General features: G+C 55.0%; 7 protein-coding genes across 7 annotated transcripts; 3 read left to right on the top strand and 4 right to left on the bottom strand.

The window, feature by feature from the left end:
• Nucleotides 1–441: 441 nt before the first annotated feature.
• On the bottom strand, nucleotides 442–2,270 carry GGS23DRAFT_583821 (uncharacterized protein). Its single transcript, XM_051517294.1, has 6 exons — nucleotides 1,840–2,270; nucleotides 1,638–1,756; nucleotides 1,562–1,579; nucleotides 1,340–1,451; nucleotides 1,095–1,285; nucleotides 442–1,045 (listed from the first exon to the last, which is right to left on the bottom strand). Exons 1-5 carry the CDS (start codon nucleotides 1,847–1,849, stop codon nucleotides 1,185–1,187), a joined length of 360 nt encoding a protein of 119 aa, XP_051368541.1. The 5' UTR covers nucleotides 1,850–2,270; the 3' UTR covers nucleotides 442–1,045; nucleotides 1,095–1,184.
• A 1,021-nt stretch (nucleotides 2,271–3,291) lies between these two features.
• Nucleotides 3,292–8,227, top strand: GGS23DRAFT_263203 (uncharacterized protein). Its single transcript, XM_051512374.1, has 2 exons — nucleotides 3,292–6,908; nucleotides 6,968–8,227. Exons 1-2 carry the CDS (start codon nucleotides 3,483–3,485, stop codon nucleotides 8,171–8,173), a joined length of 4,632 nt encoding a protein of 1,543 aa, XP_051368542.1. The 5' UTR covers nucleotides 3,292–3,482; the 3' UTR covers nucleotides 8,174–8,227.
• Nucleotides 8,228–9,444: 1,217 nt separating this feature from the next.
• GGS23DRAFT_607259 (uncharacterized protein) lies at nucleotides 9,445–11,610 on the top strand (the record flags this gene model as incomplete). Its single annotated transcript, XM_051520021.1, has 2 exons — nucleotides 9,445–9,856; nucleotides 9,911–11,610. 2 exons carry the CDS (start codon nucleotides 9,445–9,447, stop codon nucleotides 11,608–11,610), a joined length of 2,112 nt encoding a protein of 703 aa, XP_051368543.1.
• On the bottom strand, nucleotides 11,601–14,004 carry GGS23DRAFT_263210 (uncharacterized protein). The gene is made up of 2 exons (XM_051512375.1): nucleotides 12,592–14,004; nucleotides 11,601–12,517 (listed from the first exon to the last, which is right to left on the bottom strand). The coding sequence occupies exons 1-2, from the start codon at nucleotides 13,755–13,757 to the stop codon at nucleotides 11,680–11,682; spliced, it is 2,004 nt and encodes a 667-aa protein (XP_051368544.1). The 5' UTR covers nucleotides 13,758–14,004; the 3' UTR covers nucleotides 11,601–11,679.
• A 505-nt stretch (nucleotides 14,005–14,509) lies between these two features.
• Nucleotides 14,510–15,020, top strand: GGS23DRAFT_600021 (40S ribosomal protein S20-like protein; the record flags this gene model as incomplete). Its single annotated transcript, XM_051519009.1, has 3 exons — nucleotides 14,510–14,551; nucleotides 14,646–14,869; nucleotides 14,936–15,020. The coding sequence occupies 3 exons, from the start codon at nucleotides 14,510–14,512 to the stop codon at nucleotides 15,018–15,020; spliced, it is 351 nt and encodes a 116-aa protein (XP_051368545.1).
• Nucleotides 15,021–15,341: 321 nt separating this feature from the next.
• Nucleotides 15,342–17,127, bottom strand: GGS23DRAFT_600022 (uncharacterized protein; the record flags this gene model as incomplete). The annotated part of the gene is made up of 3 exons (XM_051519010.1): nucleotides 15,342–16,646; nucleotides 16,704–17,005; nucleotides 17,079–17,127. The coding sequence occupies 3 exons, from the start codon at nucleotides 17,125–17,127 to the stop codon at nucleotides 15,342–15,344; spliced, it is 1,656 nt and encodes a 551-aa protein (XP_051368546.1).
• Nucleotides 17,128–17,511: 384 nt separating this feature from the next.
• Nucleotides 17,512–19,466, bottom strand: GGS23DRAFT_583838 (glycoside hydrolase family 5 protein). Its single transcript, XM_051517295.1, has 2 exons — nucleotides 18,533–19,466; nucleotides 17,512–18,477 (listed from the first exon to the last, which is right to left on the bottom strand). The coding sequence occupies exons 1-2, from the start codon at nucleotides 19,128–19,130 to the stop codon at nucleotides 17,768–17,770; spliced, it is 1,308 nt and encodes a 435-aa protein (XP_051368547.1). The 5' UTR covers nucleotides 19,131–19,466; the 3' UTR covers nucleotides 17,512–17,767.
• Nucleotides 19,467–19,792: the final 326 nt, after the last annotated feature.

Raw genomic sequence — 19,792 nt, forward strand, 5'->3', positions numbered from 1 at the left:
ATTCCCCCGTCGTCGTCTTCCATCATCCATTATGTCAGGCACCTGGGTAGGAGGACCGCACACCCAGCTCCCAATTCCGCGCGTCCGATTTAGAACATGCCGCCATTTGGGTCTGTCGTACTTAGGGGAATGAAAAATAAGAAATAAAAACACCGCTATGGAAATAACACTATATGGGTATTTCCACATTAGGTACCAGCGAGCACACCTCGCAACGCAGGTATGCCCAAAACGGCGAACGTGTACCTCGAGAGGTACCTAGGTACGTACCGCCTAAAGCCGCCCAGGCCTAGGCCTCACTCTCCGGTGCTGCCTCCGGTGCTGCCCCCTATCATCATACTCTACTACCTACCTAGGTGGTAGGTAGTTCAGCCTCAGGTCGCTCCCTAGCAGAACCGCGCCCACGGCGCAGGGGTCTACATAGACTCATCCGTGTCTCCTAGTCGACTCACCGTACCTGTCACAGGTAGTATTTCTACACTAACTAGTCTATTTACTCAATCTCTGGGTAGTCAACACGGCTGAGATACCACTTCTAAGCATCTTCTACGATTGATTCTGACTAAATAATGGACGTAGGTATCGTGTCAACGCTTTTATTTTTGACATCTCTTCTTCGCAGCGTGGGCGGTAATCGGAGACCTAGTAGGTTTGCAAACGGCTTGATGGCCCGGCCTCTGCTGCAAAGTACTCGCTGTTCCAAGCGTGGCTCTCTAGAATTCTTCAGTACTACCTAGGTAGCTAACGAGAAGAAGGAAATGTGAGCGAGCGGCTTAGGTGGCTACCCAGTTAGTATATATATAGGTAGTTAACCTAGCTTCGAGAAGCCAGGCTTTTCTGCAGCGCAGCTCCTGACCAAAGAGCGACCTAGGGTGTAAACCTACGCGTCGTCTCAACTCTGCCCTGTTCTAGTACGCCATTGCCGATAAGCACCATTTGTCCTTGCCGAATTGCAGAGCGCACGCTGGCGCTTTGCTTTAATCCCCGGTCCTAGTCGAGACACCACGCGCGTGCCCTCCGACTTCCGGCCGCCTGAGTGCCGGATCTTGGCTTCTTGTTAGCACTGTCTGAAGTGACGTGTGCGCCGAACGTACCGTGTCTTGACGGCGAAGTTCGGGAAGTACACCGAAGGCTGAACACCGGCACGGGCGTCTCCAGCGAAGATTTCGTCACATTGGCACCTTTCACTTCTTAGGGGGTTGGTTAGTTGTCCCTCGCACTTGGCTCCGAAGTTCATGGATAAAGTGCGAGAAAAATTGTTGTAGTCTCGAGGTTCTGGGCAGTCCTGGCCACGTCCTGTTAGATGGTTTCCTGTTTCTGGTGAAAATTTACTACTCACGAGTAGCTTCGCCTGCTCGTAACGGTTCGTTAGGATCTCGGCCGTGTTTGTAATCATGGACGATCCGATGGATACGCTGGACACCTCGTAGGAATGTCGGGGACCGGAGAAGCTGGTGTGGTTAATGCTGAGTGATTGATGATGGACGAGACTGTGTGTCGGGAAGAGTCTCCTGAGGCGAGACAAGATAGAGAGGGGGCGGTAGTTTTGGCCGCACTATACCTTCCTGACGATATAATCCTGCTTGCGGAGATCAGCACCACTGCGATTCACTCCCAGCAAAGGCGCGTTAACCTGCCTCCATGAGAAACACCCACGTGCCCCACCTCATCTTTAAGGCACCGAGATATTGGAATTCGATCTGACAACTTTGCCACCGGGAAATATGAGAACATAGGTATGACGTTGGCGTCGGTTCTGGATCCAACAATTGTCAGGCTTGTTGCCATTTGACGTTGTTACGGTGTAAGTAGGCACAGTTAGGATTGGGGCTAATTAACCTGGCAGCATACAATAACGCCGCACGCTTAAGTAACCTCTGCCGGCATCATCGGCTTTGCTAGAGGGACGATGGATGAATCAAAGCGTAGCTTCAGAGAAATAACCCCGCAGTTCCCGATCTCCCGCTGTCCGACCGGGGTCCCCGCCTCCAGACCTACTTACAGACGATGAATGGGCAGGCGTCTGTAGTGCTAAGCAACCTTGAGTCACATTGGACGAAGATCAGCCACAGGGGTGAATGCCGTATACGATGCTGAAAGCTGTCCAAAAGGGAGAGATCCTTACTGTTGAGGATACCAAGGTTGAAGGGATGGAATACTGCCGTAGATGCTAAGGGTCCCTCATAATAGGAAACCTAGGTATTTGCCTCACGGACTCGTCTGTGAAATGTACGTACCTAGGTACCTAGGTAGGTAAGGGTTCGGATCTAAGTACTTACCTATCTCGAGAGGTTAGGTACCGTAGGTAGGTAGATACTTGATCATCACGTAGCAAGTACCTCTTATAGGTAATTTTACAATATAGATTAATAATTATAAGTATATAAAATAGGATATAAGAGTTTTTATATATATTTAAAATTTATTACTTCTAATAAAGTTTATTTTATATATCTATAATATATAAGTACTTAGGTATCTCAATAGAATATTCTATGTCAATTGCGGCTGCATAGGTACCCAAGTACCTGCCTCCAAGCAGCTACGTCGGCTCTATAAGTACCTATTGGTAGGAGGTATCTACCTACCTACCTAAGGTAGCTTGTAGGTAAGTAACAGGTACCTACCTAGATAGGTAGGTACCTAGGTAGGTGGTAGGTAGGTATGTCTGTGCCAACTGGCTGGGTGGATGGTCCTAGGAACGCGTACCTGCCTCCTAACCCGGCACTGGGTGCCCGTTTTTGAACATAGGAGGCCAGATGTACCTATAGATACCTGTACCCACCTGGCGCCCGCCCACCTCTACCATGGAAGATACAGGTGGGTGGGTACGTACCCAATACAGAGGCACATGAATATAGGTAACATGTACCTGAGGGAGTCCGTCGGCAGGGGCAGAATAGGTGGTGTGTGCAAGAGAAGAGGCAAGGGAAGAAGGGAAGGGGAAAAACGCCAACTACCTACCTACCTACCTACCCTCCTGTCTTACCGACCCTACCTGGGTACGCACTGCCATCTTCTTCCCTCAATCCGTAGATCGAATTGCCATGTTTCTGTCCCTCTCTTCTCCTGCCACGCCGCTACAGACAGAGTATCATGACCAGCCAGGAATCGGCAACGCTTTCCTAGGCTACCTAGGTAGCTTCTCCGTGTTGGCGCATCACCTGATAATTTCCTGCCCACCCAAGGCGCATTGCCTATCTTAAACCTTCTCGTCATCAATTGCTACGCATCTTTACTCGGGTCAAACCCCAACACCGCCTATCAGCCAACCCGCGTCCCTTCTGTCCATCTAGCTCTGGCTCACCACGCCCATCTACCCGTATGCCATTGCTTCGTCGCCCCGACGTGCCTTGTCTCCGTAGCTTACTGACGAGGTCGACCGACCGGCGGTGTTCTCATCTCACCTATTCCTAGGGGGGGCCGCCTCACAGTCGCATGTGTTGCCCCACGAAGCGAGTCCGAGTCGAGGTCCAGTTGCCATGGCAGAAGACGGTAGTCACACCGACCGAATCCCCGACGACATGACCGGAGCGCCTGACACCACCGCTCAGGAGCCGGCTAGCCCAGATCTTCCCTCGCCTAACAAGGGGACTATCCCGCTGCTGCTCCCACCGCACCTCCGCCTGCGCCCTGACGATAGTAGCATAGTCGAGACCACGCGTCTCGAACACGACGAGAAACATCTGGACTCGCTGGCAGAGGAACGGGAGGTCAGGGCTCACCTGGAAGATGTCGAGTCTAGCTTCATTCCCCCAATATCGCCAATTCAGGTCGCTGGTCCCGAAGCAGGCGCGGACGATACATATTTATTTGACGCCACCACGAACAAGCCACCAGCCTCCATCCTCGTCTCTCCGCCCTCTGATCCCGTTTCCGGGCCCGAGCCCGAACCTGTGCTCAAGCCCGAGCCGTCACAACCTCAACGCGACGCATACCGTGACCCCTCTACCGAACCAGCCACTGAATCGAACCCCGTCGAGAATCCCGCCTCCCTTCATCCGGCTACTTCCATGTTGGGCCCTTCCCTCCGTGATGACTTCCAGAATACGGTCACCCGAGCTGAAAACAGGGAGCCGACCCTCCCTGAGCCCCTACCCGACGATCCTGATGTCACCGAAAGCGGCAATTCGACGTCGGCCCTGGACAGTCTGTCCTCCCCGACCGCTGCTGCCGCCGCTCGTGCCGTGTCAAGGGCGATGCCCGTAGCAAGCAAGCATGCCGGCGAGAGCTCGGCGAGCGCAGAAGGCGACCTTGATGCCCCGCCACGGGATAGCTCGAGTCTCGATGCGCCAACCGAGGAGACTGTTGAGGCTCTAAATCTTGATCACCAGAACTCGGACCAGAGCCTGCACGCCCCGGAGAATTCGCTAGGGCTAGGCAAGCGCCCTAAGTATCTTCGTAGCCGAAATGCGAGTCAGCGATCTTCCACCTCCTCCTTCCTCTCAAACGAGGATGTGGAGAGCGATGTTACTGTAGGCCTAGGTGCTGACTATGCGCTGCAAACCGGAGGTGCTATGCCCACCCTCGGCTTGACCCGGAGCGCCAGCAATACCCTGTCCCGCTCGGTAAGTATTGGCAGCATGGCCTCCGGGTTCGACGAGGCCCCAGATCCCATTAGACCAGATCCTTTGGAGCCACTAGAAGAAGTCGAGAGCCCGGCCCCGAAGCATCGCGCCGATCCGCTCGCGACTCCGAAGGCGAAGAGAGGTTCCCTAACGGCTCCGACAGACACTGTCATCGCAAGACATGTGCGCAATGTAGAAGTGCCCGAGTCTCTGGCTAATGAATACAAGACGAAGGGTGGTCTGTCGACACCGGTTCACCAACCCTACAGGAAACCATCCAATTTTACGCCCGCGACTACTAGCACTGCTGCGCGGAGCGGTAAAAATTTAACACTCAAGGAACAATCTAGCACTATCGAGCGTCTATCGAAGGAGAATTTTGATCTCAAGCTGAAGGTTATGTTCCTTTCCGATCGTCTAGACAAGCTCTCCGAAGAAGGTGTTAAGGAAATGATCTCGGAGAATGTCGAGCTCAGGACCTCGTTAGCCGTCACCCAGAGGGACAACAAGATTTTAAGGCGTCGGGTCAAGGAGCTGGAGAAGCGCCTTCGCGACGAGGAAGACCGCCCCAGCACAGCAAGAAGCGGATACTCCTCGGACGGAGCCGCCACTCCCGCCTTCGATCCCGATGCGCAAGAGCGAGAGGAGGAACTGCTATACCTAAGAGAGCGGGTTGAGGAATACGTCGCCGAGATTGAGAGGCTTAGGAGCGAGAACATGTCCAACCAAGCGGAGAAGAGGCGATTGGCAGAGACCGTCAAGACGATGGGAGATCGCGCCGGTGAGCGCGCCGGCGACGGCCTGGGCCGGCAGGAAGAGGCAGACGTATACAAGGATCTTCTCGAGCAGGAAACAGCCCGTCGCGAGCAGGCAGATGATGAAAACCGAAAGCTTCGAGATGAGATATTCCGATTGAGGCAGGAGATGAACGGATCAGCGTCTGGTGGTGGTGGTGGAGGGGGCGGAGGGGGCGGCATGCACCACACGACCAACATCTACAACATCACGCGAAAGTCGAGGCCTATGTCGCCCTCAAGATCGCGTCCCGTGTCTGGCCTATCAGGCGAGATTGATCCTAGCTCCTCGAGTCAATCGGCAACTCTCGTCGAAGAGCTCCGTAGGGAAAGTGAGCAGTTACGTCACGAGAATGCTGAGCTGAGGAGGGAGGTCGGTGCGCAGACCTCCATGCTCACCTCACGTAACCGCGAGAAGGAGAGGCTGTACCAGGAAATTGAAGATCTTAAATTGGCACAGCGGCGCGGTGGCCCAGCACCATCGACCATTGACAGCATCCTCGATAGGTCTGCCTCGCGCGCGGGTGGCCACGAGCGGTCAACGTCACGAGGCAGCGGCCGTACTAGACTAACCATGACGGTAGAGGAGGACCCGGACCGGGAGGAGTTGGAAAATAAGCTAGCCGAGCACCGCGATAAGGTGAATGAGCTCAAGTTCGAAAAACAGGAGCTTCAGCGCGAACTGCAGATTTGCATGGAAGAACTCGACCATAAAACAGAGGCTAAGAAACAAGTCGACGAGCACAATGCCGCTCTAGAAGAGGAGCTCCAAAATACGGTGAACGATCTGATGCAGATCCAAGCAGAGCGAGACGAGGCGCTACAGGAGCAGGCACACTTAGAAGCTGAATTCGACATACTGCGAAAAGAAGCCCAGGAGGAAATCGACTCACTCGAGTCTGAGAGCGACCAGAAGGGCGACGAGATCCAGCGGCTGCAAATTGAGCTGCAGGACCGAACGGAAAATTTCGATGCCCTCCAGGAAGAGATGCGCCAAATGAGCGAAGCATTAGTTAGACTCGAGGATGAACAGGAGAAGAAGCTGAAGAGGATTGAGCAGCTTGAACAGGAGCTGTCCGAATCTAACAAGGAACTCGAGGATCTCGAGGTCAAACTCCTCGAGGCCAACGATAAATCGCAGCGCCTCGGCGTCCAGCAGGAATCCAGCCAGGGCGAAATCGCGTTCTTACGCGAGGAGCAGGAGGCAGATAAGATCCGAATCGGTGATCTTGAGGCCGCACTCGCGAGCACCGAACAGAGTCTGCGGGAGGAACGTGACCGAACCAAGGAATTAGAGCAGCGTCTCGCCAACGAGCGGAAGCAGAGCGAGATCGTAGCGACACGCGAGAAGGAGGAGGTTCAGCAGTTTGTAAACGAGCTCAACCGCGAGGTTTCCACGGCCAAAGACGAGGCCAGGCGATTACGCAAGAGTCTAACGAGTAGGGAGGTCGAGGCTACGGAATGGAAAGAGAGGCTTATGGAGCTGGAAAATAACTTGCGTGAGGCGCTGGGAGACTTGAATGGGACAAGGTCCAGTTTACTCAAGGTGAGTTATTGACAAGGTGCTGCTCCCGATGATGGGACATCTTAATAATCATCCGACAGTCAATCGCCAAACTCCAGAGGGAGCTCGAAAATACTGTCCGCGAACTCGACACTACGAAGAACTCTATGCTTGAGAAGGACCGCATAATTAAACAGCGCGACGCCCTGCTCGAGTCGCACGGCCTGGAATCCCGGAGACTGGCAGAGATGCTCGACAAAGAACGCCAGGCTCATCGGAATACCAAGAATCAGTTTGAGACGTTCCAGCGCACACATCAACACGTATCACGGACGGTCACAAGCCAGGATTCGCGCATATTGGAGCTAGAGGCAAGTCGAGCTACGGACAAGAAGAAAATTGCTCAGCTCGAGACTTCGTTTAAGGAACAGCTTAACGAGCGCAACAATCTCCTTCTTATCCTATGGACGCGCCTCTCGTCGCTCTGCGGCTCCGACTGGGCCCACGACAACAGCCTCATCAACGGCCGAGCTCTGCCTTCGCTAGAATCCGTATCCACCATGCTCCCGGGCTTTGCGAAGAACCTGCTTGGTGCCGTCAAGACCATCGAGAGCCTCGTGGGCAGTTTCCAGTCCCGCATCAAGGCAGTCGAACGCGAACTCTGGAAAGAATACCAGTCGCTCGAGAACAGTCTAGACGCCAAGGGCAAGAAGCTTGAGCGCCTAGAGACCATAGTCCGCACTGGCATCGCCGCTGGCAATTTTGACGCGCAAGCTAAAGTGACGCAATTGGAGACGGCTTACCGTGCACTCAAGATCGAGAACGCGACTCTGCAACGTGCCAACGATGCGCGCACTCGCGGCGCCGGATGGTCCGGGTCTAAGAAGCTCAGCAGCAACGGCTCACACGAGGATCTCATCGACGGTGGAAGCCCTTCACCATCGGTTCCAACCGGTCCGCATCGTAGGGACTCCAAGCTTCCTCGTAGCAAAACGACTCATCTAGATACGGGCACTTCAGGTACCAAAAGCAGATCCGGGAGCATATCTCGAAGCGCCTCTACCATGGGTGTCGCCGAGGCGGAGCGACTGGGGACTTCGAACGGCGAGGGGTCTTCCGGGAAGAGCGGAGACGACAATCGCTGGATGTTTAGACTAAGGGAACTCGAATACAAGCTCAAGCAGGAGAGGGAGGCCAGGCATATGGACCGAGTCGCGGCGAGGCAGAGGATTCAAGACAGCGAGCGACAGAATAGTGAGCTCACCGCGGAACTGGTGCGCGTCAAGAGGAGAGGGAACGGGGAGTAAAGAGAAGCTTCGGAGTCAACTCATGAGGATAGCTTGTCACAACGCAGGCGTGGTCTGATCGGACAACGCAGGCATAAGAAGGAAGTTGGTTTATTGCAACCCAGTAATTAGTATTTTGTATCTATTATCAACGACGCATGGCGCATGGCGTTCCCCCCAAATTCCACCCCACGGCAATACGCATCTACGGCGTTCTTCATTTCCACGGCACCTATACGGCGAGATTTCCCCTCCGGGGCCTCGGAATGAATTCGAGGCTCCCGCCGAAGTGCGCACTCGAGTGTGGTTGGCCAAGCAAGGCTAGACACGATCAATAGCAAACGCATCCATTTACGCCTAAGACTGCCTCCTTGTGGTATCTCTCTCCCTTCTCTATTTCATTCCCTTCTATATGAAAGGTTCTTGACGCCTCAACGGGAAAGACGTCTAGCGACGGTCGAGTAAGAGATGAGGAGTTGATGAGCGCCTTGCGAAGGACGATGCTACAGGCTGATAGGACGCGACGGTCGAGTATCTGCCTAGTTTGGTATGTTCGAGATGGCCAACTTGATTCGACAATTCCCGTCAGGCGGCCAGACTGGGCCAGGATGGTTGGCGGACTACGGGTCGCTGCGCCGCATTCCCGCTCAGCAATGCCTCGACGGTTGAAGGCATCTCGTTAGCCGGATAGCAGCCTAAGAAATACCACAAAAAGCCCAGAAACTTACAACCGAATTCCTAGGCAGGCTAAGAGCATCTTCCCGTTGAGGAACTGAAGATTAGCAGTACCTCATTGTCACCGCTAGCCCCATTCATTCTCTCGGCCCATCATAACCACGACAGCCACCATGTGTGCTAGCCAGACGGTCACCTCACTACCAGCCGCCGAGACTTCAAGGTCCTTTGCACAGACGATCCCCACCGCTTCACATGCGGATAGGATTCCTCAATATAGAGATACAGAGACAACCCCGGAGACCGCCGGCAGAACTTCCCGTTTCGAGTATATCCTACCATTTAGCTTTCCTTGCGCTCCTCTAGATTCACCATGGGAGGATTGCGGGAGCGTGATGCTGCCCTTGGGGATAGGAGGTGTATACGGCGATAGTGATAAATGCCTAGAAATTAAAGCCGCCAGCTCACTATACGAAGCACCACCGCCATCCGGTCTAGACAATTCATCCTGTTCATCGTATCAGGGCTCGGTCTGGTCGCCCACGCAAACGGATTTCGCATCGGAGCTTTTCCCCTCGGGCACGTCACTGTCGCGTGTCACAAGCCCCCTACGGAACATGGCCAAGCCATTTACACCGGCTGACGCTGGCTTGCATATCTGCCTCTGGGGACAGTGTGATAGCACAGGTTTCGCCACGCGCGACGAACTCAACTGGCACGTAAAACGCGAACACCTGCTTCTCTGCCCGGTCCCCGGTTGTCTCGAAAGCGTCTTCACCCATAAAGACATTTTAGACTCTCATCTCAAATTTTCCCATAAAGAGGCAGCGACGGAGAAGACTGCTCGCCAACAGAGAGACATCCACGGGATCGCGACTGCCCCTTTGGCGACGCCGAGGGCCTTCACGAAGAGGGCGGGGGAGGAGGAGGACAGGCTCCTGAAGATGGAGATGAGCATTGGCATCTCGAAAAAAAGGTGCGGAGATCAGCTAAAGAGTGTGCTCGAAAGGAGGTCGAAGAGGGTGAATGGTAAGCCTGCTCGGTCCAGATTCCATTACGCCACGGCTACTAACAACAAGCAAGGAGGCACCCCGAGGGCTGTCGAAAGCCCCGGCATGACCGGGAACCGTACGCCCAAGCCCCTCGACACAGCGAGTTTCCCAATCGTATGGGAACACGGGGTCCTGCCCTTCCTCGCCGAGTTTCTCCCCAAGTGGTGCGGTCCCGGTCACGTTATCAGCGTGGCGCGTGGGAACACCCCCGATTCTCGACGCATATTTATCATGACGAGGCGGGTCGTCTCTAGAGCTCGTAGGCTAGTAATCGCGCAACATGTCCGGGACTTGCTGCCGGAGCCCTATCGCAGCACAGCTTCATTTATGTTTTCCGTCGGGACGGTTAACCGGCTCGTATGGGCGCGGGGGTTGAGCAAGGAGATGCCGGACGAGATCTGTGTCCCGCGGAACCCATTCTGCTATACGAATCCATGCATGGGGGACAGCATCGGGATCTCGGAAGACGGCGATGATATCACAGCGACCCTTGGACCATGCGTTACGGTTGGAGACGGGAGCTACTGGCTTGTCAACTTCCACCCCTTTGTGGATGTAAGCAGAGGATCGCACCCGGTACCGATCGAGCATCCATCGCCAGCGGATCGTGCAAGGTGCCTATACGAGAAGCACGATGCGTTAAGCAGCAATAGCCTCAACTTCCGCATTGGAAATTTAGCAGCAACCTCGGGCTTCAACTTGGAGACCACTCGTATATCTCACGACCCGTACTGGGAAGAATGCGACAAGGAGCCTCCGCTAATCGTAACAGACTGGGCGTTGATATCTGCCTCGACGCGGCAAGCGAACATACTAAGGAAGTTCCCGACCGCCAACCAGAGGAAGGAAACTCCAGTAACTCTGATGGCTCCCGTCGTGCCTGGAGCGACCGCGTGCTCGACAGGAAGAACGTCGGGCTTCCAGCACGGCCAGGTATGCGAAATCCCGGCGTATCTCGACGGCGCAGAGAACGGGACCGGAAAGGCGTCGCGCGAATGGTATATCGAGGAGCCGCATCCGTACGATGACGAGGACAGCTGGATCCGCGGCGGCATCGGCGTCGAAGGAGACAGCGGCGCCGCCATCGTGGATTGCGAAAGCAATAGCCTCGTCGGCCAACTATGGGGCCGGAACCGGTACCACGGCCCAGGGCCACGGTGGGCGTATTTCACGCCGATCCTGGACATTTTCGACGACATCCAAGAGCGTTGCGGCCAAGAGCGGCGACCCCAGCTGCCCCAGTACCGCGACGACGCGGACCGCTGGTCCGTCTACCCCGTCTGCAGGACGTGCTTCGATCTTCACGGCTATCTCGAGAGCCGGCGCAGCTCCCGGGAGTCGCTGATGTCGATGATCGGGATGAACGAGGGGAGAACCGGCGACAACGAGAACGACCTCGCGTCCGTATCGGAACTGGCAACGCCAAAAGACCAATCCTACTTGGCCCGTTCCTACCTGGTCCGTTACGTAGCGCACGACGAGGCGACCTCGTCGGTCGGCGGTGTCGTTTCTCCGGCACCATTACACGCATTTTCCACCTCTATGTCACAAGCGGTGTCTCCGGGGAACCCAGAACTGCGGAGTCCATACGCGCAGGCCTTAGACGACGAGGATCTCTACGAAAAGTGCCAGGGCACAAGTGAGGTCGCACTAGGAAAACGACCAGCTCTGCACCCGCCGATGGCGCGTGTCGACGGCCAGCAGTCCGCCAAGAGGCAGAGGATGGTGTGAAGGCGGCCTCGGACGCCTCCCGAGGATCTCGCATCTCGCATCTTTCTATATATAGTATGTACGGCCTCGTTACCCGGGAAATCCTCCGCGGGCCATCTTCTTTGCGCGTTGATTTCGACGGTTATGGTTGGCCCTGGCGCCCTTGTTTGCCTCCTTTCGTCTTCTAGCATTCTCGGTTTCTCTGTCACCCGCTGGGCCAGAGACACTTCTTCCTCGGTCACCGCCTCTTCCTCTGCCACGGCCGCGGCCGCGGCCCTGGAATCCGCCCCGAGAGCTAGAGTCACCATTGTCGGCGTCCGACTCCTCCGTACCTGGCCCCGTCGGGTTTGCGCGCCAGGCGGTCGAGGACAAAACCGGCTGGTCGCCGCGGAAAGCGCTATATTTTATCTCCAGTCGCCTCGCTTCGTTCGGAGCCCTAGCCAGCATCACGGCCCAGCCCTCTATCGCTTCATCAGTTAGCTTTGTTTCCTGCTTTAACTTTGCCCTGGCCGCGCCTCGTCTCGTAACTGCGTCCCTGGCAAATAGTTTAGGGTCCGACTGGTACGCTCTGAAAAGCACTTCTTCGTTCGCGTCCTTGATTTTCCCGTCATCTGCGTCATCCAGAGTCCCGTCGTTAACTACAAATCCCGCATCTGCTGCGTCGTACGTGTCATCTCGCTCGTCGTCGTCTGCGTCAAACGCAGAGAGAGCAGAGAGAATGGAGGCCTTCGTTGGAGCAGAGGATCGATCATTCAGGATGTCGTCCGCCGATTTATCTGGATTCCACTTCCCGAAATGGACCTTGGCCGGGTCCACCGATAACCTGTCGAACTCGTCGTCGTCGAACACGTTATCGCGCACGGGAAGTTGGGCCGACGTGTACTGATGTGTCTTTTTGTAACCCTCCCTACCATTGGCCGGGGGGGATCTGTGGGTAGGTTAGCTAGTCAGTGCGCGAATAGGGCGAGCATATACCTAAATATATACTTCAGAAAGACGAACAGCTGCTTGGTACGGTCCGCGGAAGCCAAGTGAGGAGGTAGGTTATCTTCTAATAAGTGTGCAATGACTTGTTCCGTGTCGTTCCCGTATTCATCGAGGAGACTCGACACAAAGCCAGAGCCCAATTCCGGGAAGAGGTCCTGTACTTGTGAGATCTGGCTCATCTGATGCAATCTCATCTCCCCCGTCGCCTCCTCGTCGTTCTCTGTCATAATACCCTTCCCTTTGTCGATCCTTCGCTTCGTCGGCCTCTTCGGCCTGGCGCCACCGCCAGGTTTTCGAAAGCCTTCCAAAATAGCAACGAAAGACTTTATTCGTGTTGTTGCACTTGATCCGGATGCTTCCAGGCGCCGATCCACCTGCTTGAGTATTGGTGTAGCGGTAACTAGCTCAGCCACCATCGCGTCGTTGGCATCCAAGGGTCCTGCCCGGTGGGCCTCGGCCGCCGTCTTAAGTGAGTAGAGCTGGTCGGCCAGCATGGAAAACTTGGGGTGCCCCCCCTCGGTCAGCCCAACAAGGCATAGGTAGGCGGTTGTGATAATTGTCTTCCTTAGAGGGGGGCTCGCGCTCGTATAGCAACTAATAAGCCCGTCCAGAAAGTCGCTCCCAGCTAGGAAGAGCGCCGCAGCATCGGGTGACGCGTAAATCAGATGGTTCAACCTCTTCAGCTGGCGCTCGAGAGCCTTCGGATCTCCCCCGGGACCCGAATCCAGGGCAAGGATCAGCGATTTCTTGAGCGCACCAAGAGAGGCTATCACGGACGGGTTGGGAAAGACGCCGCTGATTATGACAGCGGCCCGCTTCTTCGAGCACACGCGGGCGAAATCCGCTAGGAACTCCCAGGAAAGTAGCGATGGTGGTGTGGAGGATGTGCGCAGGAACCTAGCAGTGAGAAGGGTGCATCGCCGGAGCAGGACGCCGGCTGACTGAGAAGTGCCGAGGAGGGCTACTCCTCTTGCAGACACTTCTCTCATCAGAGACGAGAGGAAATGTGATATCGACTCGTCGCCGCAGGAGACGGTGCTAAATTGATCCCCGGGCAGAGACAAATGTGCGTCGATAAGAGCAATCCAGCCATCCAGGCAGGCTTCCCATTCCGCCGGGGCGATCTGGTTCCCCCACGACGCCTCGGGAAAGGGTGCAAAAGGGGGCAATGTGACGGCCATTCCGCAGACTCGGGAAGCTACAATTGTTCGACAGTGAACAACGGGATGAAGGGAAAAAAATCAAGCTTCAGAAGGAGGAGGCGTCGTCCAGCTATTTTTCATATGACCATGTCTTCGTGTGCCTCTTCGTGTTATATTGGTATTTCCACCCGTCTGGTCTTCTTTTAGGTAGCAAAGGTGGAAGAGAAGATGCTCAATTACATAAGACCAAAACTCCGAGTCAGCGCCAGTGAGAAGTTTACATTTTACACTCCTCTCCATCGAGAGTTTCTAACTCAATATTCAATGAAATATACATTTATTTGTAACAAATTACGCTGGATATAAGGTATCTGTATACAGTAACTAGAATATACGTATATCGCATATACTCTTTAAGAAGGATACTCAAGTATCTACTAGTGTACCTTCCTGGGGCAAATTATGTACTTAGGTACCCCGTAACCTGTAGGTACCTAGTACATTTGGGTAGGTATCCCAGCTACGCTACCAGGTACCTAACCTAAGCATATGTACCCCTAGCCCTTATCGTAAGCCACGCACACACCTTAAATAAAGATTCTCGATGTTGTTTCGATAAGATATCACCACTTCACCTGGGCTCGGCATTCGCAACTTCTTCCCTCACATCGCAGTATTCGTCGCCTTCATCACTTTGCCGTAACGTCCCGCCGTTCGAGTCTTGAAGGCCGCCGACTAATCGACCGCTCCGTGTTCTCCTGCCTCACTAAATACAAATCGAACAAGTCAGGATGTCGTACAACAAGCCTGAGAAGGACTTTGCTGAGGCGCCTGTTCGTGCTGCCCCTCCCCTGGCCCTTGCTACCCTCGACTATTTGATAGTTGCTCTCGTCACTAACGCGCGCCCTCTCGTCTCCCGCCAAATAGAAGACTCACAAGATCCGCATCACCCTCACCTCCCGCAAGGTCAGCTCGCTCGAGAAGGTGTGCAACGAGCTCATCGAGCGCGCCAAGAGCAAGGACCTCCGCGTCAAGGGCCCCGTCCGCCTCCCCACCAAGACTCTCAAGGTCACCACCCGCAAGACGCCATGCGGCGAGGGTTCCAAGACCTGGGACTGCTTCGAGCTTCGTATCCACAAGCGCCTGATCGAGTACGGCCACCTCTCTCTCCTCCTGTCTCTCTCAAAATGCCTGCTAACCTAGAGTTTCCCCTGCAGTCTCAATGCCCCTACCGAGATCGTCAAGCAGATCATCGTTAACATCGAGGCCGGTGTCGAAGTCGAAGTTACCATCGCTGCGTAAATCGAGGTCCGATACCGTGAGGGAGCACAGCTAGGAAGGGTGCCTGGTAGCCGCGCAAATGGTGGTACCTTCTAACTGGGTTTAGTTCTGGCACATGGGGGGACAAGGTAACCGAATACAAATCGCAATTGAGTCGAGAAAAAAAACACCTCTAGTCGCATTACCCGCCATGCGTTCACTAGGGGAATCAACGCATGGCTCCGTTGAAACGCCAGGGTATCTGACTCCCAGCAATGATCTTCACAATGAAATAATCTCTATGACCGTCTGCCCCATCCATCTATTTTGTCCACGTTCTCCCATTATAGCCAATTGGCAAGCTTAGAAATTCCATACACAGTCCTCCCTCATAGGTGGCACTTCTGGCATATCTCCTTCGAACCGGCCAGTGGCAACCATGGTCGCGTACGCTGCTTGGGTATTGCTGTCGTACGTTGCAGGATCAGGCTCCGTGTCTTTGGTATAACCAGGCGGACCATTAGGAAAGAATATTTTCCGCCACGACCCGTCCGCGTTCCGCACGCCTGGCACCGGGGGCTCTCCACTTGCATGATCCTGAGGCGCCGCAGCTTGGTACTTATCGTTTACCTTCCATCTGTAAACCACGGGAAGCCCATTAAACGATGTTATCTGTCCACTCGAGGCCCTGTTAATGTAACTTTCGACCGATGGATGTTTCTTGGTGCTGTTCGGCGCGTATGGGTTGTTGCCGCCGCCCGTGGTTGTAGAAGAGGGCTGAGTCTGTCCCTGGGCAAACGGGGTATTCGCCGTGGCTCCAAACGCTGATGAGGGCTGTTGCGGTTGTGCTCCAAACGGGTTATTTCCAGGGGCTGAGAAAGGGGAGCTCGAGGATGGCTGCCCAAAGGGATTCCTAGCAGCTGGTGAGGAAATCGAAGTCTCCATCGGCTGGTCGACAGGTGTGTTCGTTGTGGCCGGTGCCTGAGCGAAGGGGTTGGAAGGCGCTGGCTGGCCGAATGCATTCGGCGCCGAAGTTTGGGAGAAAGGACCCGGGGCTGAACTTGGCGCGCCGAAGGGATTCGGGCGCTGTCCCACGGTGGACGGCTGGCCGAAGGCGGTAACTGGTTGCGCAGTTTGGCTAAAGCCAGCTGACCCAGAAGAAGCCGCACTAAAAGGGCTAGGCTTCTGGCCTAAGGCCGATGGCTGTCCGAATGCCGGGCCACCAGCACCCATCCGGGATGGCTGCCCAAACGTAGGCGCCGACGCGCCCATCGTGGATGGCTGGCCAAAGGTTGTAGACGTCGAGGTTGAACTAAAGGGATTTGGCCGCTGTCCCAGAGCCGACGGCTGGCCAAATGCTGAAGTGCCACTGCTACCACCTCCTCCACTGCTGCTGAATGGGTTCTCCTGGGGGCGTAACGAGAAGGGATTCTGGCCAGTATTGGTATTCGCCGTAAGAGGATTCGAGAAACCAGCCAGTGGACCGGCAGCATCCCTCAAGAAGACTCCGGTTGTGCCTCCATCCCCAGCACTCTGTTTACAAATATCTATACGGTTCGGGTGGTTGTTCTCAGCAGCTAGGATGAATTGCACTGCACCGTCTAAATTGTTAAGGGTCGTCTGGATTTGTTGCTCGGCTTGCTGACAGAGGGCTGTGACATCGGACATCTAGGGAGCGGGGGGGTCGTTAGCAACTTGACAGTGAAGATAGGGATTGTCCCATACCGCTTGCTGCTGATTACTAGAGCCCCTAATATGCACCATGACTTCCTCTAGGCTCTGCTCTCGTGGGTATCCTCCAAACAACTGTTCTGGAGCGTCCCTCCCGGGGCCGTAAGAGGATAGGATCCATGACGGCCGCTCGTCTATAAGGTCGACTTTGATACTCTCTGGCGTAATCTTGTAAGGGTTTGGGGCATCTTGCAGCCTATTTCCTCCTGTGCTCAGGGCGCTGAAGCGGTTCGCGTTGGAGTTGGGAGCCCCGAACGGGTTCGTGTTGGCACCGGGGTGCTCGAAGCGACAGGACGCTATACGGACGGGGAGTAAGCGTAAGCACACGTTGTCTCAGTTCCATTACTTATGGGTTCACCAATTGCATACCTCCGTTTCGGCAGTTGCCCTGCTGCCAGAATTTGCAAATAGGCGGCATTCTGGAGGTGAGGTTGAAGAGAAAGAAGAGTTCGAGAGCACCTAGGAAAGGCGGCACGATACCCACCGACATCGATCCCTGACAGGTGTCAGCGACCGTTTGGTGTTGCACTGGGAGCTTGCAGATAGGAGGTAGGTACGTCCAGGTACATGCAGACAGTAGGTACATGTAATATATCAGGGGCAGGAGGGGTCTTACTATAGATACCACCTTCCCTAAGGAGGTTAGGTAAGTGCTTTCACTAGGTACATCAGGTGCCTAGGGTAGGTACCTAAGGTATCTGATGTACTCGACAAGTGTTGGTTGGCTTGTAGACATAGAAAATAAATACCTGTACCTACCTACCTCTAACTTACCCAGTGACGGTGCCTGTCCGCAGGTACCTCCTGATTCATGACGTATTGTACATTACCTAAGCTTTTGGCGGTGCCCTCAAGATAGGTATCTAGGTACTTGATGGTCCAGAGAATCCATGGGTGTTGTTATCACGATACCTATAATGCGGCTATAAATTCGCCAATATTCCTTCTCCTATTTGTACGAAGATATGCCCCAGATAAGTGGCAGCGGTACGCTAGCCACAGAGAAGAGCGTCATCTAATCGCTACCTACCACTCGTTACAAAAGATACCCAGCAACCCTATCCCTGCGCCGTATTCTTGGCCAGAGGCTTCAGTCCTCCCTCGATATACGACGGTGCCCGCCAATCCGACCAATCGTGGTTCAGGAGACCCCAGGGCTCCTCGAAGTCCTGCGTGCCCGACCGGATGTAGTAGCTGCCCGCGACGACCCAGATGAACCAGCCGGCCTTCTGTTCGGCGAGGTACTCTGCGATGCAGGTGGCGTACGGCCTCTGCCACTCGGTCGCCGTCTGCGCGAATCCGAACTCGGTCAGCAGGACGGGGAAGACGTTGACCGTGTTCGCGTCCTCGGCGTGGAGCGCCTGGAACCCGCTCGAGTACAGCGAGCTCTTCACGCCGGAACAGCTCGACGCGCTGTTCTGGTAGTTGTGGATTTCCAGCACCAGCTTGTCGGCGTAGCCCTCGAAGTCGGCGGCGCTGTATCTGCCGCTCCCCGGCGTCAGGACGGTGCCCTGCACAACCGGCGTGACGTAGGTGTCGAAGTCGAGGCCCGAGAGGAATATGAGAAGGTCCGGGTTGGCTGAGTTGACCGCCGCCGCGCCTTTCCTGACGTTCGTGTACCAGTCCCGCCAATTGTACGACTCGCTCCGGAGCGTCGCGTTGTTGTCTGGCCTGCGAAGCTCATTGCGCAGCGACGCCGACGTCAGAGCCGACCAGCTTTTCCCGTGGTTGGCCATGTACGAGAGCCCTCTCGTCCAATTATCCACGTCTGCGAGAATGTCAGTTTGTCTATGTCGACGAGGCTAGGTAGTCCCCATACATACTAAAGTCGCTGTCGCCGAACCAGGAATTGCCGTCCGTCGTCGAGCAACACCACGCGGCCCTCGACATGTGGTTGTCGAGATGCACATAGATATTCTGCTTGGCAGATTCCGCCGCAACGGCGTCGAACACCTGGAGCCGAGTGGTGCTGTCGTTGAAGGCTGGGTTCTTGGCTAGGAATTGGCTGTACACTTTGGTTCCATTGGTCTGCCCCAGTGCCTTGACGAATGAATCTTTCACGGTTATATCCTTCCCGCCGTTGGCAAAGATCTCGTCTATCATCTGGATGGCAAAGGTCAAGCGGATGGCATTCATGCCCACGCTTTTAATCTTGGAGACGACGCTTTCAATGGACTGGTATTGGAGTCCGTCGGGAATCATGGCTTCTCCATGGCCTGGCCAATTCGCGCCAGCATAGACGACGGTTTCCCCCCGCGCGTTTTTTATGTCACGACCGGCGGTAACTAGCGGGCCGTACGGCCAGCCTTCGGCGCGGCCATGGCTGCTCACAGCCGAGGCAGAAGCCCAGGAGACGGATGAGAATAGGCTACCGCTCAGGGTGAGCAGAGATATCAAGTGACGTAGAGCTGGTTTTGCCATGATGGAGGATCACCGATATGCTTCCCGCGAAGACGACCGTGCCACTTCCTACCAGGTACGATCTCGTACCGGAAGCGGCAGATTATATATGCCTATGTAATTCGCCCAGAAATCACACTCCACCTACCTAATTATCCCCGCTCGGGAGCGTCCGCCGCTTATAATGCTGAGGTGCCATCCAGAACATCGTGAAGCTTCTAACCGCGCCTTTCACGACGCTGGTGACCGGGCGAGCTCTCGTGAAAACATCTGTCCGAGCCGGCCGAGTTTTTGCCGCCTCTCGGACGAAGTCACTAACGCAGGTCCAGCCCCGGAATTTAGCAGCTCACATGTCATTCGGCCCTACAATGTGCCTCTATCCAAGATTTGGCTGTCCGGAATTGGCCCATTGTGGAGGGCTAGGGGGGGGACAGCCTGTCTGGCCCCGGTCAACGATACCCACTCGAGACGGGGCAGCAAATAATATTCCCGGCGCCATTCATCCAGATTGCCGGCATAGTCTATGTAATCTCCATAAGTCATATTCTTGGCCAGCCCTTGTTGCCGCCCAAGTCACGCCCGCTTCAGGATTGGACTAGTACCATTCGATCTACGTAGGATCTGATTCTAGCTATTTTTGGTCGATGGTGGCGGTTATTCACAGCCAGCCTATCAAGCCATCC

This window comes from Durotheca rogersii (assembly GCF_024521655.1).
Source record: "Durotheca rogersii strain YMJ 92031201 chromosome Unknown GGS23scaffold_28, whole genome shotgun sequence".
Taxonomy (NCBI): domain Eukaryota; kingdom Fungi; phylum Ascomycota; class Sordariomycetes; order Xylariales; family Xylariaceae; genus Durotheca; species Durotheca rogersii.